Source organism: Oncorhynchus clarkii, chromosome 18 (genome assembly GCF_045791955.1).
Source record: "Oncorhynchus clarkii lewisi isolate Uvic-CL-2024 chromosome 18, UVic_Ocla_1.0, whole genome shotgun sequence".
Classification (NCBI taxonomy): domain Eukaryota; kingdom Metazoa; phylum Chordata; class Actinopteri; order Salmoniformes; family Salmonidae; genus Oncorhynchus; species Oncorhynchus clarkii.
Window position 1 is genome coordinate 28,165,176 of NC_092164.1, and position 17,856 is coordinate 28,183,031.

Below are 17,856 nucleotides of genomic sequence, written 5' to 3' on the forward strand. Positions count from 1 at the left end.
GTTTTGCATTGTTGCCAAAAAGTTCCATTTTGGTTTCATTCATCTGTTTTTTTTAACAAGTTTTATTTTCTAACAACAGATTGAATGGAGGTGTACTACGCCTCATCATTACTTCACATAAGAAGTAGCCCATTTCACTGTTGGTGACAATTTATGTTTGAGACTGAGCCGGACAAACTTCTCTTCAACGAGAGCCCAAGCACTTCCCTAGTTTTTCCCCAGATCAAGTATGAAGACATTGCACATCTCTAGGCAAAACAGGTCTTGCACAAACTTTTCCCACCTGGCACAGTTTCTGGCTGGCGCGGGCATTGCCTTCATTGCTGTTTAGTCACAGATAATAACTTTGGACGTGTGCATTCCTATCAAAGTAAGTTCCTTATTTTATGTATATTGTGTTGTCGTTCCTGCTGTAGCATACAATATGTATGTAATGTAATGTATTTACTGTTTTATTCATGTTTTGAAGTACTAGTGACAAATCATGCATTACAACTCTTGCATAGATTTAATGGACACATATGATGTGTACTGATTATGATGAGCTAATGCTAAGCTATTTGCCAGCTATGTGTGCCGCCATGTTTGTTGATATCATACAATGCATTCTGGTTGTCACGTAAGCGTCTGTCAGACCAAAGATGTTGTAAAAAAAAATGAAGTGAGGGCATAGTTCACTCGACTGACTTATGGTGCTTTCAGGATAACTGGGAACTGGGAAAAATACGAGATCAAATCATGACATTAGTGATTTTCAGGTCAGAAAGTTGGAGCTTTATAAAGAGGCCCAATTTCCCAAGTTGGACGACTGTTCAAAACTAGTTTTCCCAAGTCGGAGATCGTTTTTTTCAGACTTCCCAGTTGTCTTGAACGCATTGAAATCGGAAGTCTGAGATTTCTGAGTTCACAGTTGTTTTGAATGCGGCATCAGATTGTAACTACGGTAACTCATGGTTGCCAGCTCAGACCACCCTTTCAAGGGGTTTTATTTTTATTTAGCGTATAAACTTCTCCTGTGTTTGCTCCCCATTTATTGATAAATCCCCCATTATAGTAGTATTTCCTGCATCATATCTCCACACAATACCTTCCCCCATTTCTACAGCCCATGGACTTGAAAACCCCTCTAAAATGGTTTCATCCCTGTCTAGCTTTCGCGCTACGGATAGGCTTGGCAGTAGGCTTGTATTTGGGGTGATCATCTGTGTACTTTGTGATTTGTTAAAAACGGTAAACAACTTGTCAAGTCATGTGCTTCTATTTTTTTCAGGCAATGGGCGCAGCCATCTTTGACTTTGACTATGTTTGTTTGTGTCTTATAATGAATGGCATTCTGGGATTACGGAGTTTTCGCTTGTCAAACAAACAAACATGGCTGCCATCATAAAGTATTTAGCTGCTGTTAGCTGCTGTTAGCTTAGCTGACACACAGCTAATGTAACAGTATTACATTTCTCCCTTGTGCTCACCAGAGATGTGGTACATTGTAAACAAATCTAGCTTTTAGGTCGCTAACTTATGTTTTGTTTTTTTGTTAATGTAACCTGTTATTTAGACTAGTTTATGGAATGAGTTTGGCTGTCGATGTGTTTCGTGTGATGTTTGGATGATGAAGATCGCATTTATCTTTTCCAATGAAATGTGAAATTGAGAAATAAAGTTGTGAAGACATTTATTTCCCATCAGTACAAAACATTTTTTAGATGCTTTCAGACAAAAGTGCTGTTTAGACACGTTTGTTGCATCAGATTGTTGCTACTGTTTACAATCACATATTTGCAATGGTACACTGCAGGGGCCACTCAACAATGATCACAAATATGTGATTGTGTGCATCAAAGGTTTAAAGCTCCATTGGAGTGAATTGAACTGTGTTCTGAAATGAGATGGTGAGATCTTTAGCTTTAATCTTATTATTAAAGAGTACTTGAGGAAGCAGTTGTTTCACCAGGAAGTGTGTGTGTGTGGGGGGTGGGATAAATAATGCAGCAGGATATCCTCCTACTACTTAGCCTTTCTGGGGGGCAGGCAACTCTGTTGTGATTAATCTAGCATTTGCTAAAAAGGGAAAACAGAAACACTGTTTAACAATGGAATATTACAAGTCAGCAGATTTGTGTGTGTGGTTTTGATGCTTTGCTTGTGCAAACAAGTTGTATTGGTTTTAGATGTAATAATGAAGAAGCTTTTTTAAATTCAATTCCATTGTCCTCCAATAGAGAATCTTATCTCTACTTCAGTTTGAGCCTCAATTCATGCACCTTGGTTAAAACCTCTTACTTCTACCCCTTCCTTTTTCGAAAATTCTGTTAAAAATCGCGCAACTTTTCAGCGTCCTGCTACTCATGCCAGGAATATAGTATATGCATATGATTAGTATGTGTGGATAGAAAACACTCTGAAGTTTATAAAACTGGTTAAATCACGGCTGTGACTATAACAGATCGTGTGTTTCATTGAAAAACGCAAGAAAAACTGCTCTCTGAAAGCTAAAAATAATTTCCATAAGTCACTTCCACCAGTTATTAAAAGAGAACAGAATTTAATGGCGATCTGCCTGCAATTCATACAAATTCCGCACGATGGCGCCATTGTCCTAATTTTCAATTGAATTAATTGTTGGAAAATCCTTCTGTCTGACCTGCAGTTTCCCAGTCTTCACCCGGATGCAGTTGAGGGAGATATCAGATGCCATTGTTTTTGCAAGTGAAGACCTATTGAAAAGACATCGCCCTGTAATCATTTTGATAGATTATAAACGTTTACTAATACCTAAAGTTGGATTACAAAAGGATTTCGAAGTGTTTTGTGAAAGTTTATCGTCGACTTTTTTAATTTAAAAAAATTACGCAGCGTTTAAAAACGATGATTTTTTCTGAATGACACAGATCCCATACAAAGCTATTTTGGGTATATATTTAAACCGATTTAAACGAAAAAAAGACCCAATAGTGATGTTTATGGGGCATATAGGAGTGCCAAGAAAGAAGCTCGTCAAAGGTAATGAATGTTTTATATTTTATTTCTGCGTTTTGGGTAGCGCCGGCTACCGCAAAATCTGTTGTTTACGTGTCGTGCTGGCATTTTGGGGGGTGCATGCTATCAGATAATAGCTTCTCATGCTTTCGCCGAAAAGCATTTTAAAAATCTGACTTGCTGGCTAGGTTCACAACGAGTGTAGCTTTAATTCAATACCCTGCTTGTGAATTTTGATCAAAGATTGAGTTGTAACGAGTACATTTAGCATTTAGCGTAGCGCATTTGCATTTCCAGGGGCATACTTGGGACGTCTGCGTGTCAAGTATGCTCAAGAAGTTAAAAAGCGAGGTAGCGGCTGTGCACCATTCCCTTTGTTTGTATACTGTGCAGATGTGCGAACTTGTGTGTGTATACTGTATCTGTGTAGGCATGTGTGTTTTTGTTCTCAAACTGTACTTACACTCTATATCGAGGAACATGCTCTTTTGGTGGCCCCCGATCCTGCTGAGGGCCTCACAGTCAAAACGCCCTAAGTCAGTTAGCTTCACCCCACTGATGGTCAACATGGACTTGCCATGGCGGCCCCGCACGTCCACACGCCCATCCTGGCTCTGTGCAGGCACAAATGCATGCGCACACACACACACACACACACACACACACACACACACACACACACACACACACACACACACGCACACACACAGAAACACACACACACACACACAAATGGATCGTGAATGTATTATATACTGTACATCTCATGTGAAGAATTTGCTTTATCCACTCCATCCACACACATACACTTTTTTTCTGTTGACCTTTTACTCCATAACAAAATCACACACCTTCAAAACTGTTAAACCCCCCTGACACTCAGTCAAACCAAGTATCTGATGTAAAGTCCGTTTTACGCCTCAGGCTAGGATTAATGTGATTGACTATCAATTGATTTGCAATAATTAGATAGAGAACTGTGAAGACAGATGGTCTCAATTTGATGCCAAGGGTCAATTAGATTGGTAGCAGCAATCATTCCTTGTAATCGTCAATGATAATTAACAAAGACAAACTGGCTCAGCGTGTTCAGTTAGAAAGGAGATCTTTTGGGTTCTTCAAATGCTTTGTGAGTTTGATCAAGCCTGTCTGGTGTGCCAGGTGGGCGGGGTTTGCACTTTTGGGACTAGTCCATTGGTGATTTTAATATTTGAAAGAAAACAAATACTATTTGAACTCAACTCTAATAGCTGTGCGGACTCCGTAAGCAGATAGTAACTGCAATTGATTAATCAAGTCCTAGGGTTAGAAACCAGCAGGACTGGGCCCAGTATTCGTAACTCCTGGAGTTCCCATGCCAATTTGGCCAATATATATCTCTCCACCCTCTGGGACCCATCTCTGTGTCATTTTCCTCCCTTCTCCTTTAGTTTTGAGCCTTGGTGTCTCCTGAAAGCTCGCCCCTGCAGTGTGCAGATGTGGCAGACTCACACTGACTCCGACGCCCACTCTATAGATCTCCCTAAACAATCAATGCATATCCAGCTCCAGCTGTTAATGCCGATTATAATGCCTCAGTCGTATTAGCCCTGACTGTGAAGTCTCTTGCAGTCATTTCAGCTCACACAGTCTCTCGCTACTGCCAGGTTAAAGAGGCCTCCCTTTAAGGAGTGGTAAAGGGTATAATACAGTTGGTTTGATCTCGCGTGAATCGTCACTTGTGTAGATTAAAGTTGGTTTGATCCTATTTTACCTTGAATGTAATTATTTTTAATAAAATTGTGGTTGGCTATGAAAGTGGTGCATTCAGTAGGTTGGTCACAGTGTGCTACTGCACATATACAGCAGGTGCCCTCCACAGTCCATTTGAACAATTCAGGAGTGGAACTGGACATTGCATTTGGAGTGAATACAAAAAAAGCAAATCTTCCAGAGGAAGAGAATGCTGACTTTGGGCTTTATGCATTCTCTATCTCTCTTGCTCTCTCTCCTAGATGTGGGTTATTTATTCCCAGGTTCCACTGGCTGAGGAAGGGATGCTCTCTCTAGGGAGAAGGAGGGATGTGATGGAGGGAGGAAAGGGAGGAGGGAGAGAGAGAGGGAGGGAGGGACTGAGACACTAGCCTGTTTGATATGCACTGCAGAGGAGCTGACATGGACAGGAGGCACTGCAGGAGCACACACTCAGACACAGACAGACAGAAGGAGGGAGAAAGAGAGAGAGAATGAGACATCAAGCCCACATAGCAAGAGGAAAAGGGGAGAGATCGGTAGAGAGAGAGAGGTAAAGGTAGGTGGAAGATGAAAGATGGCGAGCAGAGCAGATCAGTGGAAGCCCTCTCCATCTGATGTGAGGAAACTGGACATGCCCTGCTACACCCTGCAATGATCACACATGATCTTAAATAAGATATCTACAAAGCTGAACTCTAAGTAACCCCATGGTATTAGTGCTGGCTCTGGATCAGTTAAAACAAGATGCATCATCTTTCCTTATCCTCTTCATTCAGTTAAGATACAGTGGCTGTGGCTGTTGACCTTGGGAGTGTCATCTCGCTGTAAGACCTTATTAAGCTGTCGTGAATGGGGAGCTGCAGTGGCTCACTGCTAGTGCTAGCATAACCTCGCCAGTGGCATTGAGAAGAGAAAACAGGTAAACAGAAACCCACAATGCTGTGTTACTATGTATCATTGACTTTCAGTCAGCGTACACTGTTTCTCAGCTAGTTTGCTTGGTTTGTATTTGCTTTAATGATAAATAAATACGCTAGTTGGCTAGCGACATGGCAAAAAGGAGACAAAACAAAACCGACATAAAAGTAGTGGAGTTCCGTTTTATGGTACTGGATAAGAGAATAGAGAGCAGCACGCTGGCTGTGTCTGGATATACAGATTGAAAGAAGCGGCGACTAGCTTTTCACCTAAATGAACATGGCCATCCATCAAGGAAGCAGTATACACAAAGCCCAAGTTTGTTCTTTCCCATATATTCAGGTGTGTTGCTCGGCACTCACATTTCCATAATTTCATTTGCCTCAACGTGCAAAGAAGTATTTACTCTCATTCGGTGCCTTGATTTATCAAGTTGAGCGGATTGCGCCAACGCACACATTCATTTATCTCAGCCATTGACCTTTTTCCCAGAGAAAGCAGAAGCCATCTTTGCTAATGCAGCGCCTCTCGAAAAGCATTAGTGCTCGGCGGCTACTGAGACAATGACAGAAAAACACATGGTAGCTGTCTGTTTACTCTAAGCCATGATTAGAATATTTCTTTAACCTTTGTATGTTGAGGCACTATGTTTCACAACGTATGCTCCGAGAATCTCAGAGATTAATGGTCTTCATTGAAAACATCCTAGTCGTATACAACATGATTTTGTTTCAAATGAGTCACCAATGACATCCAACCATGATACACTGAGTATAACTAATCTTTGGATGAGGTAGCTTACCCTATGGCCTACCTTTCTCTCTTTGTTCAGTAACACAATTAACAATCTTTTACTTCACATATACCTTATTGCATGGTGGATATAACGTAGTGCCTCTAAAGAGCTCTAGGAAGGAGATGTTGGAATTACTGGGCCCACAAAACGTATACTAAAAAAAATTCTCGGTACTGAGAATTGCTCTATGATCCAGTCACATCCATCCTCAAAGGTGAGCATTCTCCTCAGACGTGCTCTTTGTTAATACCGGCCATCTGGTCTGTGCAAGAAATAAAGGGTGAGAGAGGGTTGAGGACAGTACTTTGTGTGACTGTAGGCAGAATGCAGTAAGTGGAAGGTGGACAGTAAAAGCAGGGACAACGGGGTTACCTTGTCTGTGTGTGTGTGTCTCTCTGTGTGTGTGTGTGTGTGTATGTGCATGCTTGCTTGCGTGGGACTGTATGTGTCTAGAAAGGGTGATACGGGTACCAGTAGAGTGCAACAGTAGGCAACATACAATGAAAAGGAGGGAGGAAGTAAGAGCAGGTGACAGCCCAGGGTTACCTTGTCTCCATCGGCGAAGCTCTGACCGTCACTGGCTCTCCTCCAGGAGATCTCAGGGAGCGGCTCCCCCTCAGCCACGCAGGAGATCATGGCGGCGCTGCCCTCTACCGCCGTCACGTTACGCAGCTGGGTGATGTGTGGCTGGACTGGAGGGACAGAGAGAGAGAAAGAGAGAAATTTAAAAAGAGGGAGGGAGAAGGGGGGAGCATCCAATATAGATAAAAGAGAGAGAAATAGAGAGAGCAAGAGAGAGACCAAGAGAGATAGAGGAGGGAAAGAGAGAGGGGGGATGAAAGAGAGAGAGAGAGAGAGATATAGGGAGCCAGAGTGAAATTAAGAAAGTGAGATGAGGAGAAAGAGAAATACAATCATTTTAGACAGGAGACGCCTAGTGCTAACACCATGTATTGGAGGATAGACGACTTTGGGCTTGACTATTGAGGACCTACGATCTAAAATCTTCTGTTCAGAATCATACTTTTCCACTTCTGAAAGAAGGGGTGTGCATCACAGTTTTTAGCCTCGAGAAAAAGTAGTCCTTGGTAGAGTCGAGTCCCCTGTCCACACCGTGCCCAGACTGACAACCAGACAGACAACCAGGACTTTGAGTTAAGTCTCCCTACTCCCTTACAACCTCTTTCTCACAACACCTATACTACTCATTTTCTCTTCAAAATAGTTTTTTTCCAGACAAACCATTTTTTAAATGCTGAGCGCCCCCGATAAACAGCATTAAGGAGTGGGGAATTGTGGCTGTGGTGTAGAGATCCGCTCACCGTTAAGTCACTCTCTCAGACATGGCCGTCTAAGCTAGCGCCCGAACGTCACGTGTGTCATGGGCATATAGTGTGCAATATAAAAAAGAAATGACAACCTGTACAAGTAAAGTAAAGTAGCAAGGGCTGTAAAACTGTGAAGAAATGGAAGTGAATGGAGAAATAGGCCTAAAGTGTGTCTGGTTTTTAAAGCTGTCTTGGCGAGATCAAGAAGTTGTTTGTAATTTCAAAAAGAGTGAACCTTAGGGTGGATGAGCCATCTAAGGGGATTTAGAGCTTGTCACGTAACAGGGTCATACGCACGCACGCACACATACATACAAACACAAAATCAATGACTTTCTTAATTGATATTCTTAGTAGTTAAATTAGCTCAGTGCTTGAAGAGCCAAAAATGGAAGCATAAACAATTATCTTTCGACAGAAATAAGTCATTAATATTTTGGTGGATATTTTTTTTTCCAAAGTAAGCTTTTTTATTTACACCCAGAGGCCCTAGTGGGAACCAAGCAGCGATACACAGATGAGGCCTATGATTCACTCCAGGGTAGGAAAGTTGCTGTAAAGGATGAACAATATCTTACCCCCTTCAAATGAAATATGATAGTATTTATCAATATGATATGGGAATGGGCTTAAGCTTCTGAACAACAGGTATAAGAGATGGTAAATTCTGTGCAAGTGTGTCTTCTCCTTTATAGACGAATAACTGCTCAGTGGAGCAACCTGAAGATGAAAAGATATTAAGCGACTCTTGGTAGCACAATGGAATGCATTTAGCCAATACCTTCATCAAGGTCTTCTCTTATACACATTATTGTATAAAATAAGCTTTTGGTTCAAGTTTTTTAACATGAAGATTAGATTCCCATTTCAATATAGCCTACAGTGGTTCCTCCTTTAAAAGTTGCGAGCTTACACCCCGGGACTTAGAGGTACCCAACGCTATGGCTTCATTGCTACAGACCACCACAAGGGGGAGTTAGAGCACTCATTATGCATTTGGGTCCCAAGGTTTATATTTGAAAAATCATATTGAGTGGTTCCAAAGACTAATTCGACGTGAGCCACCCCGTCGCTGGTGACTTTCTTCAGCAAAGATGGCTGACAAAACATTTACGGTGGAAGCAAATGTAAGTAATAATGTCACAACGAGTCAAGCAAAAAAAATATATAATTCAGAGGAATATGTTAGCAGAGACAAATAAATGATTGTGCATATTTTTTTGTCATAAAGTTAATTTACGAAAATTGCTATTTAGCCAGTTTTTTTCCGGTCATATCCAATACCAGGTGTATCAAACTGCTGTGCTGTGTCTGCATGTATGTATTACAATTATACACTTCAACAGTGTTTACCACTCCTGCTCCTGGGACATCAATGATTACACATTGTAAATATGTAATAGACTAGAAACATGATTTAAGTAAAGGCTGATTTGTAATTCATATATACAGAAGAAAAAAAACAGTACACTACACTTCCTATGCATATCTAACTCCCTTCATCTGCATTAATCTGAAGAGGTTCCCCCAGCCATGTGGACGATTGAAAACAGGGCAGAAAAGCGGTTAAGAGCATATTACTATTTGCCTGTGAATAACCAGACCTTCATACACACTTGCTATGCTGAATACTTGACGCATAACCGAAGGTGCTGCCATATCCTGCCAGCACGCCGACAAGCGAGCCACTCAGGCGGAGAATGATGCGTGGAATAGGGAGAGGAACGAGATGGGAGTAACAATCCAGGCTATTTGCTCTGAGACCGGCATAATAATGTAATGAAATAAGCAGGGAGCATATGTCTGACCACGATTGGAAGTGCTATAGAGCAGCGCACAATTGGCCAAGTGTCATCCAGGTTTGGCCGCGAGTGGAGCAGCGGTCTAAGACACTGCATCTCGGTGCAAGCAGCTTTACTACAGTCCCTGGTTCGAAAACAGGCTGTATCACATCCGGCCATGAAGCGCCATAGAGAAGCCCACAATTGGCCCAGTGTCATCCGGGTTTGGCTATGGTAGGCCGTCATTGTAAATAAGAATGTGTTCTTACCTGACTTGCCTAGTTAAATAAAGGTTAATCTTGAAACTCTGGGGGCAGTATTTCATTTTTGGATAAAAAACACTATTTTGTCACGACAAGATACTCGACTATGCATATAATTGACAGCTTTGGATAGAAAACACTCTGACGTTTCCAAAACTGCAAAGATATTGTCTGTGAGTGCAACAGGACTGATGTTACAGGCGAAACCCAGATAAAAATCCAATCAGGAAGTGCCCCATATTTTGAAAGCGCTGCATGCCAATGACTCCTTATATGGCTGTGAATGGGCTACGAATGAGCTTGAGCTTTCTACATCTTGATGTCCAAGATGGCATAGCAGTTCAGACGTCTTTTGTCCTTGTCTTGTCGTGTCCCGTATATATATATATATTTACAACTTTTTTCACATTCATTTTTTAATTTTTCCATAAACTCATCTTCAAAACACTCTCCTGCAACCCGCCTCACCAATTTATATTTATAAAAAAGTATTATTTACCTCAGATCTGTAATCCTCCAAGAAGCTAGCCGGAGGCTCCAAGAGGCTAGCCAGAAGCTAGCCAGGAGCTAGCCAGAAGCTAGCCAGAAGCTATTTAGAAGCTGGTTCAGAAGCTAGTTCAGAAGCTAGTTTCCTTCTTTACTGGCAAATTGTTAGTATTCAGCTAACCACGGTTTGTGGTCATCGGCTGTCCTTTGACTCGAGAATCTATCGCCAGTTTTGTACGGCGCAGCGCAGCGCGGCTCGGAACGGAACATACCGGACCAATTTCTCTCTCCATGTCCCTGGATTTCGACCGTTGGCTCTGGACATTCATACCTGGATCTCACAGCTAGCTAGCTGCTATCCGTGTGACTATCGGCTTTCGTCGATTCCGGAGCAAACATCAATTGTTCCGGAGCTAGCCAGCTGAAGAGTTCCATCAATCACTCCTGGGCTGCAGTCACCTATCCGGACCCGTTTTGCTGCCTACACGGAGCCCCACCGGGCCTTCACAGCTGGACTGCCGACGTTGTCTACCCGAGGGAGTTGTCCGGCTGGCTCCTCCGTCGCGACGTTGCCTGGGCGCCCATCTGCGGCCTGCTAGCCGTTGGCTGTCTTATCGGCAGCTATCTGAATAGACAATCGGACAATTTATACATTTTTATTATAATTTTTTTCTTCTTCTTGGGCCTCTATAACTATATCTATTGTTTTTATTTTTGTTGTTGTTGTTGTGTGATTTGGATTAATCCCCTCTACCACAAGGAACCCCACTAATCTACTGACGGAACGCAAGAGGTGGCTAATAACAGACCTCCATCCTATGCTAGCTTGCTACCGATGGCCTGGCTAGCTGTCTAAATCGCCGTGACCCCCAACCAACCTCTCCACTCACCGGACCCTTTTGATCACTCGACTAAACATGCCTCTCCTTAATGTCAATATGCCTTGTCCATTGCTGTTTTGGTTAGTGTTTATTGGCTTATTTCACTGTAGAGCCTCTAGTCCTGCTCACTATACCTTATCCAACCTATTAGTTCCACCACCCACACATGCAATGACATCTCCTGGTTTCAATGATGTTTCTAGAGACAATATCTCTCTCTTCATCACTCAATACCTAGGTTTACCTCCACTGTATTCACATCCTACCATACCTTTGTCTGTACATTATACCTTGATGCTATTTTATCGCCCCCAGAAACCTCCTTTTACTCTCTGTTCCAGACGTTCTAGACGACCAATTCTTATTGCTTTTAGTCGCACCCTTATTCTACTCCTCTGTTCCTCTGGCGATGTAGAGGTGAATCCAGGCCCTGCAGTGCCTAGCTCCACTCCTATTCCCCAGGTGCTCTCTTTTGACGACTTCTGTAACCGTAATAGCCTTGGTTTCATGCATGTTAACATTAGAAGCCTCCTCCCTAAGTTTGTTCTATTCACTGCTTTAGCACACTCTGCCAACCCGGATGTTCTAGCTGTGTCTGAATCCTGGCTTAGGAAGACCACCAAAAATTCTGAAATTTTAATTCCAAACTACAACATTTTCAGACAAGATAGAACTGCCAAAGGGGGCGGTGTTGCAATCTACTGCAAAGATAGCCTGCAGAGTTCTGTCCTACTATCCAGGTCTGTACCAAAACAATTTGAACTTCTACTTTTAAAAATCCACCTCTCTAAAAACAAGTCTCTCACCGTTGCCGCCTGCTATAGACCACCCTCTGCCCCCAGCTGTGCTCTGGACAGCATATGTGAACTGATTGCCCCCCATCTATCTTCAGAGCTCGTGCTGCTAGGCGACCTAAACTGGAACATGCTTAACACCCCAGCCATCCTAAAATCTAAACTTGATGCCCTCAATCTCACACAAATTATCAATGAACCTACCAGGTACCTCCCCAAAGACTTAAACACGAGCACCCTCATAGATATCATCCTAACCAACTTGCCCTCTAAATACACCTCTGCTGTCTTCAACCAAGATCTCAGCGATCACTGCCTCATTGCCTGCATCCGTAATGGGTCAGCGGTCAAACGACCTCCACTCACCACTGTAAAACGCTCCCTGAAACACTTCAGCGAGCAGGCCTTTCTAATCGATCTGGCCGGGGTATCCTGGAAGGATATTGATCTCATCCCGTCAGTAGAGGATGCCTGGATATTTTTTTTAAATGCCTTCCTAACCATCTTAAATAAACATGCCCCATTCAAGAAATGTAGAACCAGGAACAGATATGGTTCCTTGGTTCTCCCCAGACCTGACTGCCCTTAACCAAGACAAAAACATCCTATGCCGTTCTGCATTAGCATCGAACAGCCCCCGTGATATGCAGCTGTTCAGGGAAGCTAGAAACCATTATACACAGGCAGTTAGAAAAGCCAAGGCTAGCTTTTTCAAGCAGAAATTTGCTTCCTGCAACACTAACTCAAAAAAGTTCTGGGACACTGTAAAGTCCATGGAGAATAAGAACACCTCCTCCCAGCTGCCCACTGCACTGAAGATAGGAAACACTGTCACCACTGATAAATCCACCATAATTGAGAATTTCAATAAGCATTTTTCTACGGCTGGCCATGCTTTCCACCTGGCTACTCCTATCCTGGTCAACAGCACTGCACCCCCCACAGCAACTCGCCCAAGCCTTCCCCATTTCTCCTTCTCCCAAATCCGTTCAGCTGATGTTCTGAATGAGCTGCAAAATCTGGACCCCTACAAATCAGCCGGGCTAGACAATCTGGACCCTTTCTTTCTAAAATTATCTGCCGAAATTGTTGCCACCCCTATTACTAGCCTGTTCAACCTCTCTTTCGTGTCGTCTGAGATTCCCAAAGATTGGAAAGCAGCTGCGGTCATCCCCCTCTTCAAAGGGGGGGACACTCTTGACCCAAACTGCTACAGACCTATATCTATCCTACCATGCCTTTCTAAGGTCTTCGAAAGCCAAGTCAACAAACAGATTACCGACCATTTCGAATCTCACCATACCTTCTCTGCTATGCAATCTGGTTTCAGAGCTGGTCATGGGTGCACCTCAGCCACGCTCAAGGTCCTAAACGATATCTTAACCGCCATTGATAAGAAACATTACCGTGCAGCCGTATTCATTGATCTGGCCAAGGCTTTCGACTCTGTCAATCACCACATCCTCATCGGCAGACTCGACAGCCTTGGTTTCTCAAATGATTGCCTCGCCTGGTTCACCAACTACTTCTCTGATAGAGTTCAGTGTGTCAAATCGGAGGGTCTGCTGTCCGGACCTCTGGCAGTCTCTATGGGGGTGCCACAGGGTTCAATTCTTGGACCGACTCTCTTCTCTGTATACATCAATGAGGTCGCTCTTGCTGCTGGTGAGTCTCTGATCCACCTCTACGCAGACGACACCATTCGGTATACTTCTGGCCCTTCTTTGGACACTGTGTTAACAACCCTCCAGGCAAGCTTCAATGCCATACAACTCTCCTTCTGTGGCCTCCAATTGCTCTTAAATACAAGTAAAACTAAATGCATGCTCTTCAACCGATCGCTACCTGCACCTACCCGCCTGTCCAACATCACTACTCTGGACGGCTCTGACTTAGAATACGTGGACAACTACAAATACTTAGGTGTCTGGTTAGACTGTAAACTCTCCTTCCAGACCCATATCAAACATCTCCAATCCAAAGTTAAATCTAGAATTGGCTTCCTATTTCGCAACAAAGCATCCTTCACTCATTCTGCCAAACATACCCTTGTAAAACTGACCATCCTACCAATCCTCGACTTTGGCGATGTCATTTACAAAATAGCCTCCAATACCCTACTCAACAAATTGGATGCAGTCTATCACAGTGCAATCCGTTTTGTCACCAAAGCCCCATATACTACCCACCATTGCGACCTGTACGCTCTCGTTGGCTGGCCCTCGCTTCATACTAGTCGCCAAACCCACTGGCTCCATGTCATCTACAAGACCCTGCTAGGTAAAGTCCCCCCTTATCTCAGCTCGCTGGTCACCATAGCATCTCCCACCTGTAGCACACGCTCCAGCAGGTATATCTCTCTAGTCACCCCCAAAACCAATTCTTTCCTTCCAGTTCTCTGCTGCCAATGACTGGTACGAACTACAAAAATCTCTGAAACTGGAAACACTTATCTCCCTCACTAGCTTTAAGCACCAACTGTCAGAGCAGATACAGATTACTGCACCTGTACATAGCCCACCTATAATTTAGCCCAAACAACTACCTCTTTCTCTACTGTATTTAATTAATTGATTTATTTTGCTCCTTTGCACCCCATTATTTTTATTTCTACTTTGCACATTCTTCCATTGCAAATCTACCATTCCAGTGTTTTACTTGCTATATTGTATTTACTTTGCCACCATGGCCTTTTTTTGCCTTTACCTCCCTTATCTCACCTCATTTGCTCACATCGTATATAGACTTGTTTATACTGTACTATTGACTGTATGTTTGTTTTACTCCATGTGAAACTCTGTGTTGTTGTATGTGTCGAAGTTCTTCGCTTTATCTTGGCCAGGTCGCAATTGTAAATGAGAACTTGTTCTCAACTTGATAGAGGTGAAATAAAAATAAATAAAAAAATAAATAAACGTATTCCCCAAGGTGTCTACAGCATTGTGACGTCTTTTTACGCATTTATGTTGAAGAATAGCCGTAAGGGACCACTATGCTGTAAAGCATATTTTGAAAATCTGAGATGACAGGGTGATTAACAAAAGGCTAAGCTGCGTCTCAAAATATTTAATTTGTGATTTTCATGAATAGGAACATTTTCTAGGGATATTTATGTCCGCTGCGATATGCTAATTAATTTCAGCCGATGATTACACTCCCGGATCCGGGATGGGTAGTATCAAGAGGTTAAATTTAAAAACAACTGGCAACCGCAGCACAATCAATAGGAGGTGAACAGTGGCTGGTGCTGAAAATATAACTAACTTGTTATGTAAATGTTGCACACCAACAGATGGAAAAGACCTACAGCAGTCGAACAATTCATTTCAACCATAATCTTCATTTTAATTTGACTTTACAAACAACAAAAGGGTTTAATTGGAGTCTATTTCTTTGGCGCCTAGACCTATATAAAATAACTTTACTGGCTGAGGTAGGCTATGAAGCTTAACAGCCTTCTAGAAGTAGGATTCTCCTTATTAGGCCTACATTCAATTCCAACTGGTCAAAAATGTAGCATCCTACATAAAGCAATCATTTAAAGAAAAAAGTCTAAAACAATGTAACTAATAATGAAAAGCAAACATTTGTAAATAGCAAACTCTAAAAGTAATTGGAAAGGTAGATACAAATTATTTGTGACATTGTGGTTACAATAAAGAATGTAAACAAGATGCTGTGTTTTTATTTACAGTAGTGACGGACAACTTGAGGCATTTTGAAAACAGGTTTTCAAACACTTGTTTTTCACAAGTGTACTTTAGTACTGTAGCAGGTGTAGCCCATCATGCAAATGTTTCCTATTAGCAGGACAATATACTTTTTAAAGCCCGGCTACTATTGTGAAAATCCCTCAACTTGCAATGTATTTGATGCTTAAGTACTCTAAACAGCAGTACAGTATTTCTTCATCTTTATGCTTTCGTTAATAAAGTAACGAGAAAAAATACATTTAAATGTAGATGTTTATTTAAACTAGATTTTAGTCGCAACTCCACCCAGCTCCATGACCACAGGTGAGATGATCAGTGTATTTGTTGCATTGTTGTATGGTCAATTTCTCTATCCAAAACATCTTGATGGCCTTGACCAGTTTATCTTTGCTTGTCGGCTTGGCAGTTACAGATTAATGTTTTCAGTTGATGCCAAACAAGTTCGATCAGGTTTAAGTCAGGAGACCTACATGTAGAGAAAGAAAGAAATACAGTTGCATACAGTTGCCACTAAAGAAATATTTTATATAAATATTTTTATTTCACCTTTATTTAACTACATGAAGATCTACTTACTCTTACTCGCTGGCGTCTTGACTCAGTTTATGCCCTCATTTGTAATGCAAACCCGGGCAATGTGTTTTGGGCCATTGTCTGCATTTGGAGAAGATTTGTATTTATTTAGCCTAACAGCCAACATTAGGTACAATAATAGAAATATACATGTAAATAGGCCTAAATATAACAAAATATTGGTATAATCCTACCTTGAAAGAAACGATGTGATCCCAGAAACACCACTCTGACATAGGGTCCAGCATATCTCTTGATGATTTGTTCCTCAAAGAAATCACGAGCCACGATACCTGAAAAAGGAGGCAAGAGTGAATTATTATACATAACTGTCCGTGAGGTGTAGGCTACAATATTTTATATACCTTTTGCTTTGTAAATAGCCAAACTTACCATCAAAAAACAAATATGGGCCTGGTCCCTGGCGAGAAATTGCTACCCACACATGGAGTTTGAGCGGATACTTGGGACTTGGCTTGCTTCATCTTCTTCCTTATTTTCTGTAGCAATGTTGAGCACATTGCTCACGGGCCACGGTTGGTTCGACTGTGAAGATGACGTCATTGAATGTCTCGCCAGCTTTGATCCATGCCTGGGCCTGCAGGACGCGAGGGTCTTTGTTTGTCAGACGAATCATTGGGTCGAAACTACAGAACATTATGGCTATTAGCAGGGCTATATTTTGTCCTTTATAAATATTATTTTGGCCTTTATACAGATTACAATTGCTCACTGTCGTTTTTCTGAAAACAAAATAATCTCCAAAATATTGTTATAAATAGCCTTCCCACTTTTGACATCTATTTCAGCACCGTTTCGCGCTGCTCTGAGACAAGCATGGAGAAACGAAAATGGTAAATTAATATTCCTTGATATTCTTAAGATATATGTGTTCACTGAATATAAGCAAGTGATGTCTGCTAAATAATCAAGTTAGGTTTCTCCAGAAATAAATAATTATAAATAACAAACTGGCTTTAGTGAGAATGTCTCACCCCATGTTCAAGAAGGGCCTTTTTCTCACTCACTCCAGGTTAAATGAAAACTAAATCTTTAAAATATCGTTACTTTTTAAACAAAGTGATTGTTATTATTAATTCATTTTGAAATATATAAAATCCCCTCAGATATTCTCACAGATCCTAATGGAAAATGACCTTTAGATATTCATTTAGAATCCTCCAAATGTAATTATTGGCGGCTTTATTTACAAATGAGTGAGAATGTCTCACCCCATGTTCAAGAATTGCCTTTTTCTCGCTCACTCTAGGTTAAATGAAAATTAAATCTCCAAAGTATCGTTACTTTTTAAACAAAGCAATTATTATTATTAATAAATTAAAAATTATATAAAAGACCCTTATATAAATTGATGTTTCATGGTAGACCAGATGTCGGCCAGTGCAGCGCTCTGCGGGCTCTCTTCTCTTCATCCCCTGCTCTCTCAACTGTCAGGGGTAATAAAACTATCTTACAACTGTGTTTCACGCCGCACTTTGCGAAACAAAACTCAAGCCCTCTGCTAACTTCTTAATTTAAAATGTGCATTTTGAAGAACAACTTGGCCTTGAAAGGATCTTGATGACTACTAGAGCACAAATCTCCATATATTT

At 41.7% G+C, this 17,856-nt stretch overlaps 1 protein-coding gene across 2 annotated transcripts in view; it reads right to left on the reverse strand.

The window, feature by feature from the left end:
* Positions 1 to 17,856, reverse strand: part of LOC139373292 (neural cell adhesion molecule 2-like) — a 424,626-nt gene that overhangs the window by 67,556 nt on the left and 339,214 nt on the right. For both annotated transcript variants that reach the window (XM_071113646.1, XM_071113645.1), the window contains exons 8-9: positions 6,971 to 7,116; positions 3,440 to 3,590 (exon numbers count right to left, since the gene is read on the reverse strand). In XM_071113646.1, coding sequence (XP_070969747.1) covers positions 3,440 to 3,590; positions 6,971 to 7,116 — 297 coding nt within the window. The remainder of the gene's footprint in view (positions 1 to 3,439; positions 3,591 to 6,970; positions 7,117 to 17,856) is intronic.